We start from the raw sequence: 18827 nt of genomic DNA, 5'->3' as shown, positions 1-18827 counted from the left end.
ACTCTCCATCATTGTGCATTGAATATTTCTTTGAACTGTGGTCTTCCCAGATCTATATTGGCTATATTCCATATATATCACAAGAATTAGACTAATTAGCCATAAAAAGTTACATACATAAAGGATCCAATAGCACAAAATTTGACAACATATAACATGGAACGTGATACTTCACAAACACACATAAACATACATGCTTATGTATACATGTTAAACAACAACCATACAGCAATTAGTTGAATATAGAAAGGTAGTTTCTTACATCAATTTCACTACGTCTTATTTTCTTGGCTTTCAACAGCCATTTGACAGCTTCAGAATATTTTTCCATCTCCGCATAACACTAAAAGAAAAAAAAAAATTAATGTTTACAATTTTACACCATCTTTCCCTTCACTCCAATTCATTCACAGAATGGTTTCCTGTGTGTGTATGTGTGTGTGTTACAATAGGTATATGCTTTGGGTAAATGTGGTTTCTTTGTTGTAGTTTAATAATGTTAGTGTTTAATTCTTCCTAGAATTAAGATTGAATGAATGTGGTGATATCTAAGGTATGTTTGTTCCATTTGATATATATTTGTCCTAATTATATACTAAAATTTTATAATATACATAATGCTTTACTTAGTTTTCTATTATAATTGTTTAACATCAGGTCATCTTTGAACTAATAGACCTATGGCCAAAGGCATTTCAGCTATAACAATCAGGTCTTTATTTTTTTTAACTAGGTACATTGTACATAAGTTTGCATAATAAAATGTTCCCTTTTTGTTTTGTTTTTTCCTTAAGATGATAGGGTGTAATATGAGGAAGATCTGACTGCTATTCTAAACAAGCTGAGTAAACACAAAGGTTCATCATTAGTTTGTTCATTCTAGATGAATGATACATCGTATGCAAAAACAATTGCTCAATGACATCAAATTGTCCAAAGTACAATCATTGCTGAGTGATTAAGTTCACCATACAGACTTGATTACATTTGCATCACACATTGGGCAAGTGACTTTTACTATAGCCTCAAGTTAACCTTGTTAAAAGTGGTTACGTAGATCCAAAACATAGTCATTCTATATTACAGATACATTCAATACAAACTGCCCATGAAGAACATTGGTCCCAGAGGACCTGCCCATGAAGAACATTGGTCCCAGAGGACCTGAGATCACCATAGGAGCAGTCCCTTTCTCCAGACTAATCCAATGCCCCTCCGAACACAAAATGGTCCACTATGAAAAAGAAAAAGGAAACAAGCAGAAATGACGTGGATGACAACCAGGTGAGATAGATTATGATTGTAGTACCTGATAATGGTAATGACAATGAGGATAATGTGTGGGAGGGGATTGGAATGAATGAATGAAGTGCTCTCTAGACACCAACAAATGGGTTAGTAGTGGCTCAACAAGAAATCAAGAATAATAAGTAATAAACAAATTAAAAATAGAAAAGGTCAAAGTTAGCTTTTGAAAATAAAGCAATAGGAGAAATGAGAGTTCTGTTTTATTGAAATTTGATTTTATCAGTACTATGTTGATAAGTAAACAAATGGCTTGATACTGGCATAGATTATGGAAATGGTAGAGGTGTGAAGATAGCAAATGTGGAGGAAGGTTAAATGAGTCACAGCTTGGAAAGTTAATTCATAAAATTAGATATACATTAAGATAGATAGATTGCCAAACAAACACATAGGCAGTTTGAAATGCACAGAAAGAAAGAGAAAAGTAACTGGATATTAACTGTATAGACTTCTTGAAACTATCCCTATTCCAAGACCTTGTAACAGTTAATTTTCCATCTCAGCACATTTGATGGATGATTTTATCCAAACTTTCAATTTTACATATAAATTGTTGAAGCAGAAATTTTTACAGCAAGATTGCATAACTGATTGTTAATCTAACACTGGTAAATTAGGTTTTATCACAACTTATATTTCAGTTTGACAGACTGAAGAAAGCAGAGTAATGTATTTTGCCCAGAGGACACAAAAAAGAATGGCGATACCCAGGTTTGAACTCATTCTCTTGTGATTAGGAGTCAATCTATCTTAACCTCATAAGTCCAACTCAAGAGAAAAAAAGAGAAAAATACTTGAATGCAAACAAAAATTTAAATTCTTAGGTAAAAAATATTTGGCAAAAGAAATACAATTTCAAGAAAATTGTACTTCTAAGATGTTGCCTTGATATTTATGTGTCACAAGCATTGAATCACCATTAACATTCAGCGTTCTTGAGCTACTCATGTTTTTCTTTTCTCAACCAGCTCAGCTTTGATACATTTAATCAAGCTCCTTAAATACATGCAACATGAGTTTCAAAACTTAATGTACCATAGAGAGACCTGCAAAATATTTTATCAATAAAATAGTATATCTTCATTAAATTAACCAAGTAGAGACCATCCTTTTCTATGTTTATACACACATGAGGAGTTAAGTTTAGTGCAACATGTTAACAAAATTACTCATCCAAATTAACTGTTGCTGTCATTTAGTGGTGAACTGTTCCAATAATGTAGCATCTATTTACAGCTAGATGGACTGGGCCATTTGAAAGTTTTGTTTCTTAAGCACAAACGCAATTGACAGGATATCTTTTGGCTTGTAGTTTGGTCCCCTATAAAACAGTACAATGGCTTAAAGCAAAAGGTACAGTCATAAGTTCAAAATTTACTCTGGTAAATTGCTTGCTCCAATCTACCCAACTGACAAAACAAGCTTTCTTTCAACTTCACATGCAAGTGGTTTATAATAAGAGCAACTTGTAAAAAGAGTTTCCCTGCCAACAAATACCATTACTCATATCGAAAAATGGATGTAAAACAGAAAAAACAAATTTTAGCTTACGTACTCGAGCAATGTGTAATAGATTTTCTTTCCATATCATGGGACGCAGTTTTTCTGCCTAAAAGTAAATTAAAAAGTACTTTACATAGGTAAATGCACAATTTAACTGGTCAGAAAGTAAATATAACAAAAAAATCATTCTCTTTATTTCTCCAATGTTAAACTTTTAGGGTCAAATTGAATTCTGGAAAAATCAAGGATCATTTTTTTTCTTTTCAATACCATGTAGTTATTATCTAAAACTTGGTCAGCTCTGATGAAGCAGATGTGATCAAAGGCTTTCCACCATGACCATCCCATCTTTTTTTTTTTTCTCAGACTGATAACCAAACATAACAAGAAACTGTTTTGAATGGTGAGTTTGACAAAACTCACTTGATGAGTTTTATCAAACTAGTGAACAGTTCAAATCATCTGGAGAGGCTTATAGAAAACTACTCCAGGTTAACTTTCTTTATAAAATTATAGACATAAAGCGTCCTACTGACACAATCAATTATTTAGCAATAGCTAAAATTTATTCAACTGATTTGCTCACTTCTCTTTTCTAACAGTGAATACCCAATACTGGTGTTTGACATGCTGCCTTCTATCACCAAATATTCAGATATGTGGGCTAATTTTCCAAAAATCAGCCGGGGTTACATTACTTAATTTTAATTATGTCACAAATATCAATATTTTCAGCATCAATTAACTCAACACTTTTTAACCCTTTAGCATTTCAACCAGCCACTTCTGGCCCAAATATTCTACCCGTGTTATGTTCAAACCAGCCAGATGTAGCCTCTTACACCTATCCTACAATATTTTTTCTAAAAATAAACAATCACATCATGAAAATCTCAAAGCTACAAGATAAGGCATGAATAATTCCAAACAATGTGAATAAATACATTTGACAGAATAATCCAAATGCTAAACAGTTAAATGAAACTATGCAAGTGTTTCATTGCACGGTACAATGCAAGTCACTTGTAGTACTATGGATAGCAATCAAAATACTCTAAAGCAAATCACTTTTAATCAATAATAAATGGTAATCTGTACAATGAATAGAATAAGCTAGCAGAGACTAACAATAAAGAAAACAAAATATAGATAGTTGAAGTAAAAGTATTTTACCGTCATAAAATGAGCTAAGGTCTCTTGTGGAGACGTCTGCGGGGGATTGTTGTCAAATATGAGATGTGCAATTTTCCGCTCCATCCAAGTCATCATATACACCTGGTAAAAAAGAAAAAAAAGAAAAACTTCAATGAAATACATTTCAGCCATTCAAGATCAAAGAAAGTAAATATGACAGGTAAATCCATGAAGGTCTGATTGCAATAGTTTCCATCTTAATACACAGACAACAACAAATATAAAATTGCACAGTAGTCATCTTTACAGTCTCAAACATTCTGTCTAAAACTGTAAAAATCAAATACAAAACAACACCCTAGAATAAACTTATTTCATAACTTCCACATCAACTTTAGATATACATAGAGCTTAGATATAAAATAAAGTATAGTAAGATAACAGGGTAACATCCATGAATCTTTAAAATTTTTATATCCATAAATCTATTATGGAAAATTAAACCTCCTCATACTTCCTTGTACTCTACTACTTTTTACTGTATTCTTTCTAGTTTTATTTTATTTCATTTCATTTCATTTTATTTTAATTCACTCTCTTCCTTTACCTTTCTAACCTCTCCTACTAATGGTGTTACCCTGTTATTTTACTGTACTCTAAGCATGTTGCCTAAGATATATATCAACACATTACAAACATAAAAAATAAAAATAATGCAGTAGACCTAAATAGATTGAATAACTTTATCAACTAGTGTAGTGTTTGGTAAAAGGTTTTTTGCACTCTTATAATGGTAATTTGCTTTATCTGTTAATGACAATGTGTGACAGATCATTTGACACTGAAAGACTGGTTCACAGACAGTTAGCACATAAGTGTTATGATTGAGTCACTTCAGTCAGCTCAACTTAAGTAAAGCAATGGCATCAAAGTAGTTCATCAAACCTGTTCTTGTTGTTATCATTATTGTTGAGATATTACAAAGCTGTTGTAATCTCTGGATGTGTAAAGTGCACTTGTACAGTCATATTTTGTTATGGCTTAGTAAAAGGAGGAAAGGTAATCTCCATGACCATATTTGGTAAGTGCCTGAGATAGGTGACAGAAAAGGAAGAAGAAACAACTTGTTGCAGTAGGGAGAAGTGCAGCAGGACACTAAGTTATCCTCAAAGCATGTTTTCTACTCATAGCAATATCTTGATCTCCACCATAAAATACAACAATCATAATTGGTTAGTTGCTTTATTGATGTCATCATGAGTACTTTTGTGATTGCTATAACATATAACTTTTGTGAAAATATGGAAAGCAAGAAGTAATAGAAGATCTTTATTACTTTCACTTTAGCAAAGGCGGAGATATTGTTTTCAGTTGTGTTTGTTTGTTTGTCCACGGACAAGATATTTCAAGAACCGCTGGATGGATTCAGATGAAACTTTCAGAGATATTTGGCCTCATGACTGGCACGAACTGATTAGATTTTGGGATTGATCTGGTACAGAGCAAAGATTCTGGATTATTTGTTGTATTTACTTTACATGAAGTATTATGATCTTACATTCACTATTAAGTCTTTCTCGGATTATCTCCCTTGAAAGCACTCTCATGGTTTCCACGTAAGTTATGGTGGTGTTGCTGTTTCCAAAGTTTTACTTTCATTTTTCTATCATTAATTTCATTCACATCTCTATCTTAGAAACTGATGGATAAAGAAATCAAACTACATAAACAAACGGCAGCAAAACCATTCAGAAATTAAATTACACTAACATATTCAGTAACAAAAATGTAATTTATCCTTGACAATTTTTAGTTTTACCAATTTTGAATATATTGCTCCTGTTTAAAATCTCTTACCTACTTGACAATTGCATTTCTACCTCTGTCTTGAAGGAAGCTTTACTTCTTGGACTCACGTTTTTGCATGCAACGATGTTGTTAAACCTCTGTTAACAGCACTGTATGCAGATCCTTTCCATTTTCTTTCACGCAGGGATAAATTTTTCATTATAGACCTTAATGGTCATAAAGACACTATATCAGTGGATAGACTAAGAGAGGCCATCATAAAGAAAACTGTCCCAGTTCCCACTGCAGACGACACACACACAGCATTACAAACACAGCCCGCACACCCACATTCACATTCCATGACTACCATTGGGATCAATCAGGTACTGGACAAGGATTCTGGATTATTTGTCCAGTTTTTTTAATTTTTGAGAGCGGTTGGGTTCATTTTTAGTATTCTCATTTGTGAGAGCAGTCGAGTTTATTTCAGATATTCTCATTTTAAAAATCATCTCCAGCTAATTGTTGAGAGGACATTGGTGTTGCCTTGGCAGAGGTTTGCGCTCTATGAGTGCTCTTGTTTTTTATAGATTAATGAGTAACTTTTAGCAATGAGTATGATCAGTTTTGAAATTATATGTATAATTCACAAAATATTTGGTAAGAATTAAGCTGTCCCCAACAGAGTTGCACACAAACTTGAAAATAGGCACTGAAATAGCACATGACCTTATGGCCTTTTAACAACTAAACAAATAAGTGAGAACAGTACCTTGCCTTGTAACACATAAAACTGCCAATGATGGATCTTGAACTCATAATTTTTTTTGTCTGAAGTTCTGACTAAAAATGCTCTGTTTATCATAACAGGAATAAAAATAAAAAGTAATACCTAGAAATAACAAACTGCTACTCAAGTTGATGGTTATTCTATTCCTTCCTTTTTGTTTCATTGCAGTGTAGTAGTTTTAAAAAATTTCTTACCCTATAGTGCCATCTACCCAGCATGTAGTGAAGGAAAGCATCTTTTGGATTGAGCTTCAAACCTTGTTCAATATGGTACTGAAAAGATAAAACAGAATGAACATATATTGAGTGATTAATGAATCCTTTCAAAATTAGTGATATCCTACTTTAGTTGAACTGATGTCCAGGACAGCCAGAATCATCACTGGTTTTATTAAGCATGAGGACACCAAGCTCTTTGTGGCCAGCAGAGAGAGCAATTTACCTAACTCCAAGAACTTATTTCAAAGCTAAACACTATTCTGTTAAAAAGTTTCATCTTCTGAACTATTTCATATAGGTATGATGCCAGCAAATGGTGAGCAACATAGCATGTAAATATTTAGAACTTCATTTCTGACTACACCAAAGAATAAATGGCTGAATTTAAAGTATCTGAAACCCAATCTAGGAGTTGATGTTCCTATCATGCCAGAAATCCGGTGATATATCAAAGGCAATAATACTTAGTTTTCAATGGCCCTGTTCTGCTAGAAGGCAAACAGCAGAAGCATAACATTGATTAGTAGACTCAGTGGCTGACAGTTTTAAGTTTAATTTCATATGATGAGAATAAAGTTAGTTATAAGAATAAAGTTAGTTCTGACAGACTTCTGTCCAAATCTAGGGACAAATTTATATTGTGTACATTTACTGCCGCAAAAACCATGCTAGTTTGCCTCAGAAAGTTCATAAAGAAAATAATAATAATCCTTTCTATTAAAGGCACAAAAGATGAAATTTGGTGGGAGAGGTTAAGTCGATTACATCAACCCCAATGCTACACAGGTACTTAATTTATCAACCACAAAAGGCTGAAAGACAAAGTCAACCTTATTGGAATTTGAAGTCAGAACATAGCGACGGGCAAAATATCGCTAAGCATTTCATCCAACATGCTAATGATTCTGCCTTAATAATAATAATAATAAGGGTTTCAAATTTTGGCACAAAGCCAGCAATTCAGGGAAGGGGGCAAGTTGACTACATCAACCCTAATGCTCAACTGGTACCTATTTTATCACCACTGAAAGGATATAAGACAAAGTTGACCGCAGTAGAATTTGAACTCAGAACTCAAACCCAGAAGAAATGCAGCAATGCATTTCACCCAGCACACTAATGGTTCTGCCACCCCACCTCCTTAATAATAATAATAATAATAATGGTAATAGTAGTAGTAATAATAATCCTTTCTACTATAAGCATAAGGTATGCAATTTTGCAATCCCAGTGCTCAACTGGTACTTATTTTATCAACCCCAAAAGGATGAAAGATAAAAGTCAATTTTAGTGGAATGTGAACTCAGACATAAAACCAGAAGAAATACTGCAAAGCATTTTGTACAGCATGCTAACTGTTCTGCCAGCTTACAATGATAATAACAAAAATAATAATAATAATCTCCCAACATCAATTTTAATGAAACACTTTTAGAAACTTTTTGAGGTTAAAAACCAATCAATAAATCAATGTTTTCATTAGTGCAGCATTTACTGCATTTTTAATTTAGTCAACAGGATCAATGATGTTATTGGAAAGGAGTTAGTCAGTAGCAGGAGTCTAATCTACTCGGATGATAACGAAATGTAGAGTCAATTCTCACCTCCAGCTCACAAACATTATTTGTATTTTCTTTAGTCTTACTTTATACAGTTATTGAATATCTAGTGTTGTAAATTCTTATTATTATCAGAAGAGGAGGATATCAGTCTGATGTTTATTTCAGACACTGTTTATTTTACTTCATTTGAATTTGGTAAGGGAAGTGGGGGTCTAATAAATTTTAGCTGTTGAATATTACAAGGTCACATTAGTTTGAGTTTTGCTTTATTTTTGTTATTGATGAAAAACAAGTAAATTATATATAGAAATTATATATAGAAATACACACACACACACAATATGTGTTCCAGTGAAAGCAGTTTAACACATTAAACACTGGAGAAACATAAGAGAAAAAAATGTACACAAGTATAGATTTATCTATTTTATAAATATTAATAATAATAATGATAATAATAACAACAACAGCAGCAACAACAACAGTAAAAATGAATATCAAGTTATTTAAAACTCTAGCTTTTCTAAATCCAATCAAATAAAATAAGTTATATAGTCAAAAAAAAATTTTTTTTTTTCTTTTTCAGTGTTGTAAGTAGAGAAGATTAATATTAGAGATAAATGTACAGGAAAACATTGAATGTATGTTCTAAACATCAGAGCTGGTGTGAATAATGGCATTCACTGAAATTATGAAATCTAACTACCATGGACAGTAGACATAAATTGATGATGATTAAAACAATGTCTGCAAGAACCAACTTTATGAAAATACTGTTAAAAAATAAAGGAGGAGGTATATATAAGTTAGACAGGTATATTTCCATCTGATTGCTCTATTAATATTTAGTTGTCAGGTCAAAAAAAACATTTTTAATAGTAAAATACAAATGAAACAAAAAAATAAACAACCAACAAACAAACCAACAATAAAAAAACTGCTCCCCCAAATGTTAGAAAAGAATAAGACTATCTTACCCAAACAAAGCTTTTATTTCAGCTGATCACCTGTGAAAAATTAATTGTATATCCCAAAATTATTGCAGACACAGAACTAGCTCCATGTGTCTTTTTAAAAAAAATCTTTGTGGAAAGTACTAAGTAGAAATAGCAATGGAGACAAAACCTGAGTATATTACTGGTATGTTGATGTATATTACTAGTGTATATTACTAGATATATTACTGGCCTATTTAACTATTGTATATTACTGGTGTATATTACAGGTACATATCACTGGGTATATTATGAGTGAAGGATCATACAGGGGATCTTACCCTTTAAAAGTAAAACAAGACCCTTTATATTTAGACCTACAGCTCCTATAAACCCTTCTGAATTTTAAAATCAATCTCTTGATTACTGGTCTGAGTTAATCAATAATGATGAATGAGATGAAAATAAACAGTTTTTTTTCTGTCTTTCTGAAGACTGAACAGAATAGAGTTAATTGTGTACTGGAATAGGATGAAGTTTTACTCTCTAAAGCAGATTTTAAGGGGTATGAAAAAAGAAAGAAATCATTATTGACATTTAACTCAAAATCACCCATGACTGAGCAGCCATATGATCAAATTTATGATCACTCCAGCTTTTATTTCAAACATAGTATATCTGGGACATTATTCAATGTGCCCTTCCAATTTTTTTTAGACAGTAGAGTGTAAATCAAGAAATATTTAGCAGATTGAGTAAGTCTTTAGCAGAGGTTAGAAACATTTTTAGTGTCAGAGGTATCATAAGAATCTGCAAGACTGAGTCTGAGTTGAGAAAATTAATGAAACTTTAATTTTACAAATCATAGGATTATAACTTCGATTAAATTACTGTTTTGGTTTTACAGCTCAAACTGTTATTTAATGGGATTTTAAAAACTTTGTCAATAGGCAACTTCAAATTTAATGCATGTGAAATTTTGGATTAAATGTTCAGGGCAAGGAGGAGTCTTTTCATACCTAAACAGATTGATTGAATCTACAAAAACAGCCTGCTCGCTCAATGAATTAGCAAATTAATAAATCGATTGAACAAAGACCCCCAGAGATACATTTTCTAATCCAAGATTAGAAAATGATCAAGATTATAGTTTCTTTTGTAAATGTTAGCCACAAACCCAAGTTTTGTAGAAGAGAGAATGTAAATAATTCAATAAGTATGAGTAACATACCTCAGTATATTTACTGATACACTGGTTACATTTTTATCAACTTCAGGTAGATGAAAAGCAAACTCAATTCAGAAAATATTTCAACTCAGAACATAAGGTGACTAAATAACATAACACATTACTGCAAACTCACTGCCACCTTATCTTAATATTAGTGCTAATACATGATGAAAAGAATTTCCACCCTCTAATGTGAGGATTTCATAATGAAATTTGACCCAAACAGATACATCAAACATCTTAAATGTGTGTGTGTGAGTGTGTGTGTGTGTGTGTGTGTGTGTGTGTGTGTGTGTGTGTGTGTGTGTGTGTGTGTGTGTGTGTACTGGATGTTGCTTTAATGAATAAATGAAGTAGTCAGGAAAACATTACAAATGCAAAAGAATGATGTTATTTCAAAATTCATTTAATTCATTAAGAACAACTACATAGATCTCAACAGATCAAAACCAAATACCGCACAGGATAAAAATAACAGTAAAAAGCATAGTGGATAATAAATATGGAAGCACTTATAACATGACTGATCAAAACAAAATGCAGCAAGACACGTAAAACATAATGAAAAATGAAGACACATTTGAAATGAATGATGAAACCTAATCATGATAAGGTATAAAAATATATCAGTTCATATGAACAAGTTTCATATTCCAAAGATATAGAAGAAATCATATTTACAAAAATATGATAGAATTCATTATAATGTTTGTGGGGAAATTAACATGCAGCAGAACATATTTCAAACATAATAAAACAAATTCTGTTTGTGAGAGAATTTGCTCCTGATAATAGTGTATGTGTGAGTACACATGCATATCAGCTATATACTTGTGAGAGTTTATAAGTTCATGCAGCATGGGATTGTTTCATAGATGTCTAACTCTCTTCAACAAGTCAAAAACCATTCATCTTGAAGAAAAAACAGTAAGGCTTATTCCAAGCATTCTAAAACAAACAAACATGCTAAAAGTAACAATTCTGACTGGTTGAAACAGCCACTAACATACAGTCAAGTGACTTTTCTTACAAGCTTTCTATTACATTCATGTAACCGAGTCATGTGACCAATAAAATTCAATGTCTTAGCTGAGCTGACTTTCTGAGAGAACACTGTTGATATTTTTGATCCAAAACTATTGACTAGTCATTAAATAATGACAAGCACTGACAGGATGAAAACAGTGTCGAGGTATGTCATCAAGATGTGTAAATGATGAAGCACATCTTTGTAATGGAGTCAGTGAATGGTGCTATAGGTTCAGTCAAGTATAACCAACTGGAACAACTCAACATCATCAACCCCCAACTCCAAATAGCACCAACAAACATAACACCAACTGTGAATTAGATATCAGAAGGGGAAGATGAACCCTAAAAACAATCGTGACAATCAACTACAAAGCAGGAACTAGGTATTAAACATCCAAGAAAGAGGGAAAACTGGGTTTCAAGCAACAAATAGTGAGGATAAACAAGATATCGAACACCCAAAAGAGAAGGTAATTTGAACATGAAATGCCCAAAAGACAGGCTAAATTGGGTGTGAAGCAACCAAAAAAGAGAAACTAAGTGTCAAACACTCCTACCAAAAATGAAAAGGGGTATCAAGTGCCTAAAAACTGGGAGTTGAATTTCATGATAGAACTAAAACCAGTCAGGCACAGTAGAAGATGAATTAAATGCAAAGTTTTTTTTTATTTTTTATCAAATTTAGTTGTAAGCCTTTTGAGATGTTCTACTTGTTTTATTAAAATTTAATCTGACAAAAATACACTATATTCTGTCAAGCAAGATTAAACTTGACTGATTCTGCAGTCAGAAAGGAAAAAATAACCACTTATAGACTTACTTTCAGCACAGCAAACTGCAGCGATAATGAACAGTAATAAGGACCAGGACAAATCTGCTATGGCATTTTCAATGACCTTCATCATAATTATTTTAGTATTTTTGTCAATTTTGCCCTGAGATTTTATATCATTCAAATTCCAAGCAGCTGAAACAACATACATCTGCTTGTCTGTCTGTGTGTCTGTCTGTGTGAGTGTGTGTTTGTCTGAGTGTGTGTGTTTGTGTGTGTGTGTGTGTGTCTGCCTATCTGTCTATCTGTGTGTGTGTGTCTGTCTGTCTATCAGTGTGTCTGTTTGTCTATCAGTGTGTCTATCTGTCTGTCTGTCTGTCTAAATGTGTGTCTGTCTGTGTGGCTGTCTGTGTGTATATATATATATATATATATACATATACACACACACACACACACACACACACACACACTGATGCCTTGTTCTCAAACCAGTCAACTACCACTCATTTAAATCTCACCAAATATATTATAAGGAAAAAGCAACAGAAAGGATAACAGTGAAATTAACATGGAGAATGGAATAGCCAAGGTTTCTCATAGGCCTTCTTCAGGGTTCATCATTACTAGCACCTAGTTCCTCAAACAGAAACTAAAATTCTGCTTTATTTTTATTTGCCTTTTGTCAACTTTACCCTGATAGAAGAGAATTAAAAGAAGGGTCTGTTCAAAATGTTGGATATTCCACTCCCCACAGTAATTTCACTATTCTGTCAATTTTTCTAAATAATGCAAGTCTTGCCAATGTAGACCACCATCCTCATATTCTGCTTTATCCAATAAATCAAACATCATAGACAACAAATATGAAGAACAGAAACAAAACACAGTCTAGCTAATAAAAAAAACACTTAGGTAAACATCAGACAAAGATCTAAGGTATTCTAGTGGAGCATATGATAAGAGGAAGAGCCAAAATAAAATACAATAACTGGAAAAAATTATGAAAAAGGCTCAAAAAAGAAAAAAAAACCAGCAACATTATCTGATTAATCAGATATAACACCTCATAAAATACATAATATTTGTATATTATTAATTAGATATCATAATACCCAATAATGCTAAAGCTTCTAGAAGCTGTTACCTACAAAAGAATGACAGAGTATTAGTGTGAGACATGACTAAAAAGCTATACATTTTTACGATAAGTCCAAGACTTGGTTCTTAATTAAACTGCTAAACCATAAGATGTGTAGTTTCACAATATCTAGTTTTGGTATGTTGACAACCTATGCCAGAATATGGATGCTAAATTATGATGATGATGCAGTTCATATGAAGATAATTAACTTACCTTGATGGAATAAGCCAATTCAATCTGTTGACGGATCCCAAGATATTCAGTAAGGCTGCCAACAATGACTGCATACCTTTAAAAATGAATGTTATTGACTTTAAACACATTGTATTTACAAGATATTACATTTGTAGACTGTTAGATTTTACAGATTATGAGTTTCATATTCTGTATTTTTAACCACACATTTTGACAGGTTTATTCTCGATTAGATAAACTGGTATAAAAAAGAAAACAATACTTCAAAGAATTCATCAAAACACACACACATAGCCAACAGTGATATGAATTAGCTAAGGGTAAACAACTTTTTTCAACTTTATAATTACAAAATTACAATAACTATGACAAATATGACCATTACTTGAATTACTACAACTTCCAGGACTACTGTCAGCTGTCCCTCTCTACAAACCCATCAGCCTACTATAAGCCCCTCCATCCACTCTCTAACATTTGCAATAGTGAAAGCAACCTGACTAGAAGTAACTACAAATAAAATTCTATGTGGAGGAGATCTGAACTCAATATCCAGCAGTGAAGCAACCCATTAAGAAGAACAATAATTCTGAATAAAAAATATCTGCACAAAAGAGATGCAGACTTCTTAATGGAAGGGACATGGATTCCATAAGCCACAGCAAAGGCAACCCATCTAAGACAGCAGTAATCTGAATAGAAATTGAACAATGTAAAAGGAATACTTTAGTACTGACAGAAAATTTCTCAAATGATGCTGGCATGATAAAATACATTCAGTCCATGCTGCAAAGTGGCTAAAGATAGGAAGAGCATCCAGCCAATAAAACTGTACTAAAATCATAATGGTCACAAATACACATGATGGTCACTAATTGGGTACACAGGACTGACTCTTACTATGTTAGTTTGTGCACAGTATTGAGAACATTTTATCATGTGTGAATCTGTTGAATGTTATCAAACCCTCCAGCTGAGGGGGTTTTGTCTTGCAAGGTACTTGGTGACCTGTTGGTGCAGGTGCCACTGGTGCTGTTGCCATGTAAAAAGCACAGGTTCTGGTGCCATGTAAAAAGCACCCAGTACACTCTGTAAAGTGGTTGGCATTAGGAAGGGTATCCAACTGTAGAAACCATGTCAAAACAGACAATGGAACCTGGTGCAGCTCCCAGCCTTGCCAGCTCCTTTCAAACCATGCAACCCATGCCAGCATGGAAAACAGACATTACATGATGATGAATGACAGAGCACATATGAGCTGAGAAAAGAGCATTAGGCACAAGAGGATGTAGAATGCAAAAGAGAAGACGACACAATCATGAACATGTGATGCATATGGAGGATAACAATTGTGTAAGAAAAAATGTCAATTGATGCAAATGGAAGAGGTGGAAAGAAGACATGAAAAGAAATGGTGAAGGGTGGTTTCAGGAGGTTAAATCTCATGAAGGCTGTAACAAACAGCAAAATGCTATACTGAGGAAAACCTGCCCAACCATTGCAATCACAGAAAAGTGGCCATATAATGATAATGATATGTAGCAACCAACCTACCAAGCTATCAGTATATACAGATTTTAAAAGGTTAACTTATTGACTACCAGATTTATAGCTAAAATAGGTCTAAGCTATGGTTATTTACACTACCTATCAAAAGCCATAGACATGAAATGATTAATAAGCATAGCTGATGTTTACCATTTGTGAGCACTGGATGAGTTTACATTCAATGCAAGGGAGGCATTAGCTAAATCTCTGGCCACAAGGAGAAGATCTTTCTTTTCCTCACTTTGGGGTTTGTGAGTTTCAGCCATTTGAAAAGTTGATTTTGATAGGCGCCAATGGAAATCAATATTGCCTTCATACTGCAAAAGAATAAGCACAATTGAATTAAAACAAGTTAGATCTAACTCATCTTTGTAAAAGAGGAGTTATATCTTAACAAAGAGAAATAAAAATTAAAAATATTGAAATTCGTTTTTAACAGTTTTTGAAAATATTGACTTCGTTTTTAAACAGTTGAAACTTGAAGTAGTTAAAGCTATAAATAATAGCATTATGAGTGGGTTAAAAAAACATTTGAATAGAAAAAGTCAAGGCTGTCAAGATTCATGTCCCACGGCCAGTCTTCAACTTTTTCAATCCAAAGGAGTTTTTAACCCAATATTTACAAGCTATAATTTATAGCTTTATTTATTTCAGGTTTCAACTGTTAAAAATGAATTACTTCTTTCAAAGTTTCTAAATTCTTTTGATGTAAAGAAAATTATTATATCAGTTTTAACTATAGATAAAAAGAAATCTACCACCATCTTATTCATTACACTAACCCTTTCAATACCAACTCACATGAGATTGTCCATGGTTCAATGATACAAATTCACATTAAATAATCTAAATAAAAACCTTGAACCAAAATTTCATGTTAATATATGTTCCTAAAGGCAGCGAGCAGGCAGAATTGTCAGCACACCAAGTAAAATGCTTAGCTGCATTTTGTCCATCTTTACATTCTCACCTCAAATTCTACCAAGTTCAACTTTGCCTTTCAATCCTTTCAGGGTTGATAAAAAAAGTAGCAGCTGAGCACTGGGCTTGATGAAATTGACCTACCAACCCTGAACTTGCTGGCCTTGTGTCAAAATTTGAAACCAATTCCAAACACAAGCTTAATAATGACAAAATATTACTAAATTTTTCATTCTTTTCAAATTTAATTGAAGGCAGCATATTTCAACAGAAACAGTGTAACAAAAGGGTTAAAAATATTTTTTTTTTAAATTGATATGTAGCAAACACTATAGACAAGTAATAAATTCTAATCTGTTTATGTGACAGTTGATTCCTAGTTAAAAGTATTTCTTCACCATTTACACTGCTGCTAATGTTTTTGAAAAAAATATGAATTATTTGTTCCTTCCTTAAGTCTTAAGTTTATCTTCTCTAGATGGAGAAGATGACAGAAAACAAAACCAGCATACTGCTACAACTTGGAAACAAGCATGTAACTTTTGAAAAGAAAGATGATTGATGTGATCTCTTTACTATTGGCACCAGGGTTGATTCCACTCAAACAGTAGAATCTGAGCCTTTTTCATCAAGAGATTTTCCTTGATAAAAGAAAAAAAAACTAGGGCAAATTTCAGTACTAAACCAAGCTCTCTTCAGCTCAACACTATTCACTCTACTTAAGCTAGTATGCAATGTTGATTAACAGCACTGATATGTAGCATCTTCTCATCTCCCTTCTATTATTTGTGCTTGAGAGATTTCAGATGTCATATTGGATGTAGATACATCATAGTTCCTTTAATTTACTCTCTCAAATAAAATACAGTCTGTCTGTCTGAAATGCTCTCTGGCCAAGCAACAGTTACTTGTTTATGCTTCCTGGAACAGTCAACATTACAGACGGATAGATTCCTTTAGTGGAAGTGGAACATGTTTTTAACCAGAATGCTTAAGGTACCTCCCAACTAAAACTGAAAAGTACAAAGTTCAGAGACATCAGTAATGATTGCAAAAATCATTACTGCCTAAAATAAATTTTGTTAATCAAATAGTCTGAAATCAACTTCCAAATTTAAAATATAAAAATTATTCAAGAATTCATTTGATGATATTGATCTAAAAATATAGTGAAAAATCAATATCACATCAAAAAGGGCTGTTCTTTTTTAATGACTAATTGTGGAAACCTCAAAAACATCATGGCTGCAACTGTTCCTCCTCTGACAAAACCATGAAAATGCCCCCCAAACAGTACTAGAATTCCTAAGGTGGTGGTACTTAGGGATAGCATACAACTGTTTAACATCATCTTAAACAAGATCTATATTGAACTACCACACTCAGCAATATTGATTTATGATATTGGCACAAAGCCAAGCATTTGGGAAGAGAAAGAGATGCAATCAATTTAAGTGACCCCAAAACTTGATTGATACCTACTTTAATCAACCTTAGAGAGATAAAATTACAAATAAATTAACTATGGCAAAATTTGACCTAAAATCAAAAGGTAGTTCAAGTAGTATCATTTCTATTAGTCCAATGCCCTTTACACAGTCAACAATATTTACATTCTAAGGGTATAAAATAATATTTTAGCCATTTTTAATATGGCTAAATGTCATTCACACTGCAAACAACAAAATAGTCAAAATAAACCATCATTTAAACACCTTAAATATATGTGTAGACATGTCCTGTCAAAAATAGAGAAAACAAGTCACCAGTTTACAAACAGTATATCAAGAACATTAAGGTGGTGAGCTGGCAGAAACATTAGCACAGCAGGCGAAATGCTTAGTGGTATTTCATTCATCTTTACATTCTGTGTTCAAATTCTGCCGAGGTCAACTATGCCTTTCATCCTTTCAGGGTCGATAAATTAGGTATCAGTTGCATACTGGGGTCAATCTAATCGACTAACTCCATCCCTAGAAATTTTCGGCCATGTGCCTAGAGTAGAAAAGTATATCAAGAACATTATGGCTGGGCCTCTATCTTAACTTACAAACTGCAATAAAACTTCAAAATAATGCTCATCACCTCATAAACTCTATGTATGTGTGTGTGTGTGATACATGCATATGTATGTGTGCACATCTGCACACACACTAATCACATACATCTTGCTAATACTAAAACTCTAGGGATGTTTATCTGTACCCAAAATATCTCAGAAATAGTATATTTTATCTTAATTTCTTTTTGCATATTTATTTTCATACTTACCTTCAGCAGTGCAGTACAAATTTTTGTGACATTTGGACTTCTATTTATTAATGAAAACGAGTAAACAACTTTTATTTGTTATTTCTTGACGAAAAAAAACATGGCTTCTGTTACAGAATACACACACATATAATGAATGTCATGGTGTGTCAATCAACATAAACACATATCCGCTATCTATAACATATATGCACACACATAGTCTTTGCGCTCTCTAAGAAAAAAAAAAAAAACATTGACTTCTTGACTTACGCAATATTTTAATCATTTAGAAATATTTTTACCTAAATGTGATTTCAAAAATGTAAGTTGTTTGTACAGTAAGTATTTATATTTTAGCTTTCTTTAAACAGACAATATTCTAATGTTTTTTAAAATTATTTTCAAGCTAATTTCCGTAAAAAATTTTTATTTATTTACTTTTGTTTTAAAGTGAAAGAGAGGAGAAAATGAAAGATGTATGTACGTGTAT

The 18827-nt window shown here is 32.7% G+C and overlaps 1 protein-coding gene across 2 annotated transcripts in view; it reads right to left on the bottom strand.

The window, feature by feature from the left end:
• The window catches only part of LOC106870576 (regulator of microtubule dynamics protein 1), a 74181-nt gene that overhangs the window by 6451 nt on the left and 48903 nt on the right, over positions 1–18827 (bottom strand). For both annotated transcript variants that reach the window (XM_014916705.2, XM_014916713.2), the window contains 6 exons: positions 15314–15480; positions 13634–13709; positions 6721–6798; positions 3985–4086; positions 2864–2917; positions 263–343 (listed from right to left, as the gene is read on the bottom strand). In XM_014916705.2, the coding sequence (XP_014772191.1) occupies positions 263–343; positions 2864–2917; positions 3985–4086; positions 6721–6798; positions 13634–13709; positions 15314–15480 (558 nt within the window). The remainder of the gene's footprint in view (positions 1–262; positions 344–2863; positions 2918–3984; positions 4087–6720; positions 6799–13633; positions 13710–15313; positions 15481–18827) is intronic.

Source organism: Octopus bimaculoides, chromosome 11 (genome assembly GCF_001194135.2).
Source record: "Octopus bimaculoides isolate UCB-OBI-ISO-001 chromosome 11, ASM119413v2, whole genome shotgun sequence".
Taxonomy (NCBI): domain Eukaryota; kingdom Metazoa; phylum Mollusca; class Cephalopoda; order Octopoda; family Octopodidae; genus Octopus; species Octopus bimaculoides.
Note: the sequence above shows the minus strand (reverse complement) of the source record. Positions and strands in the feature narration are given on the sequence as shown.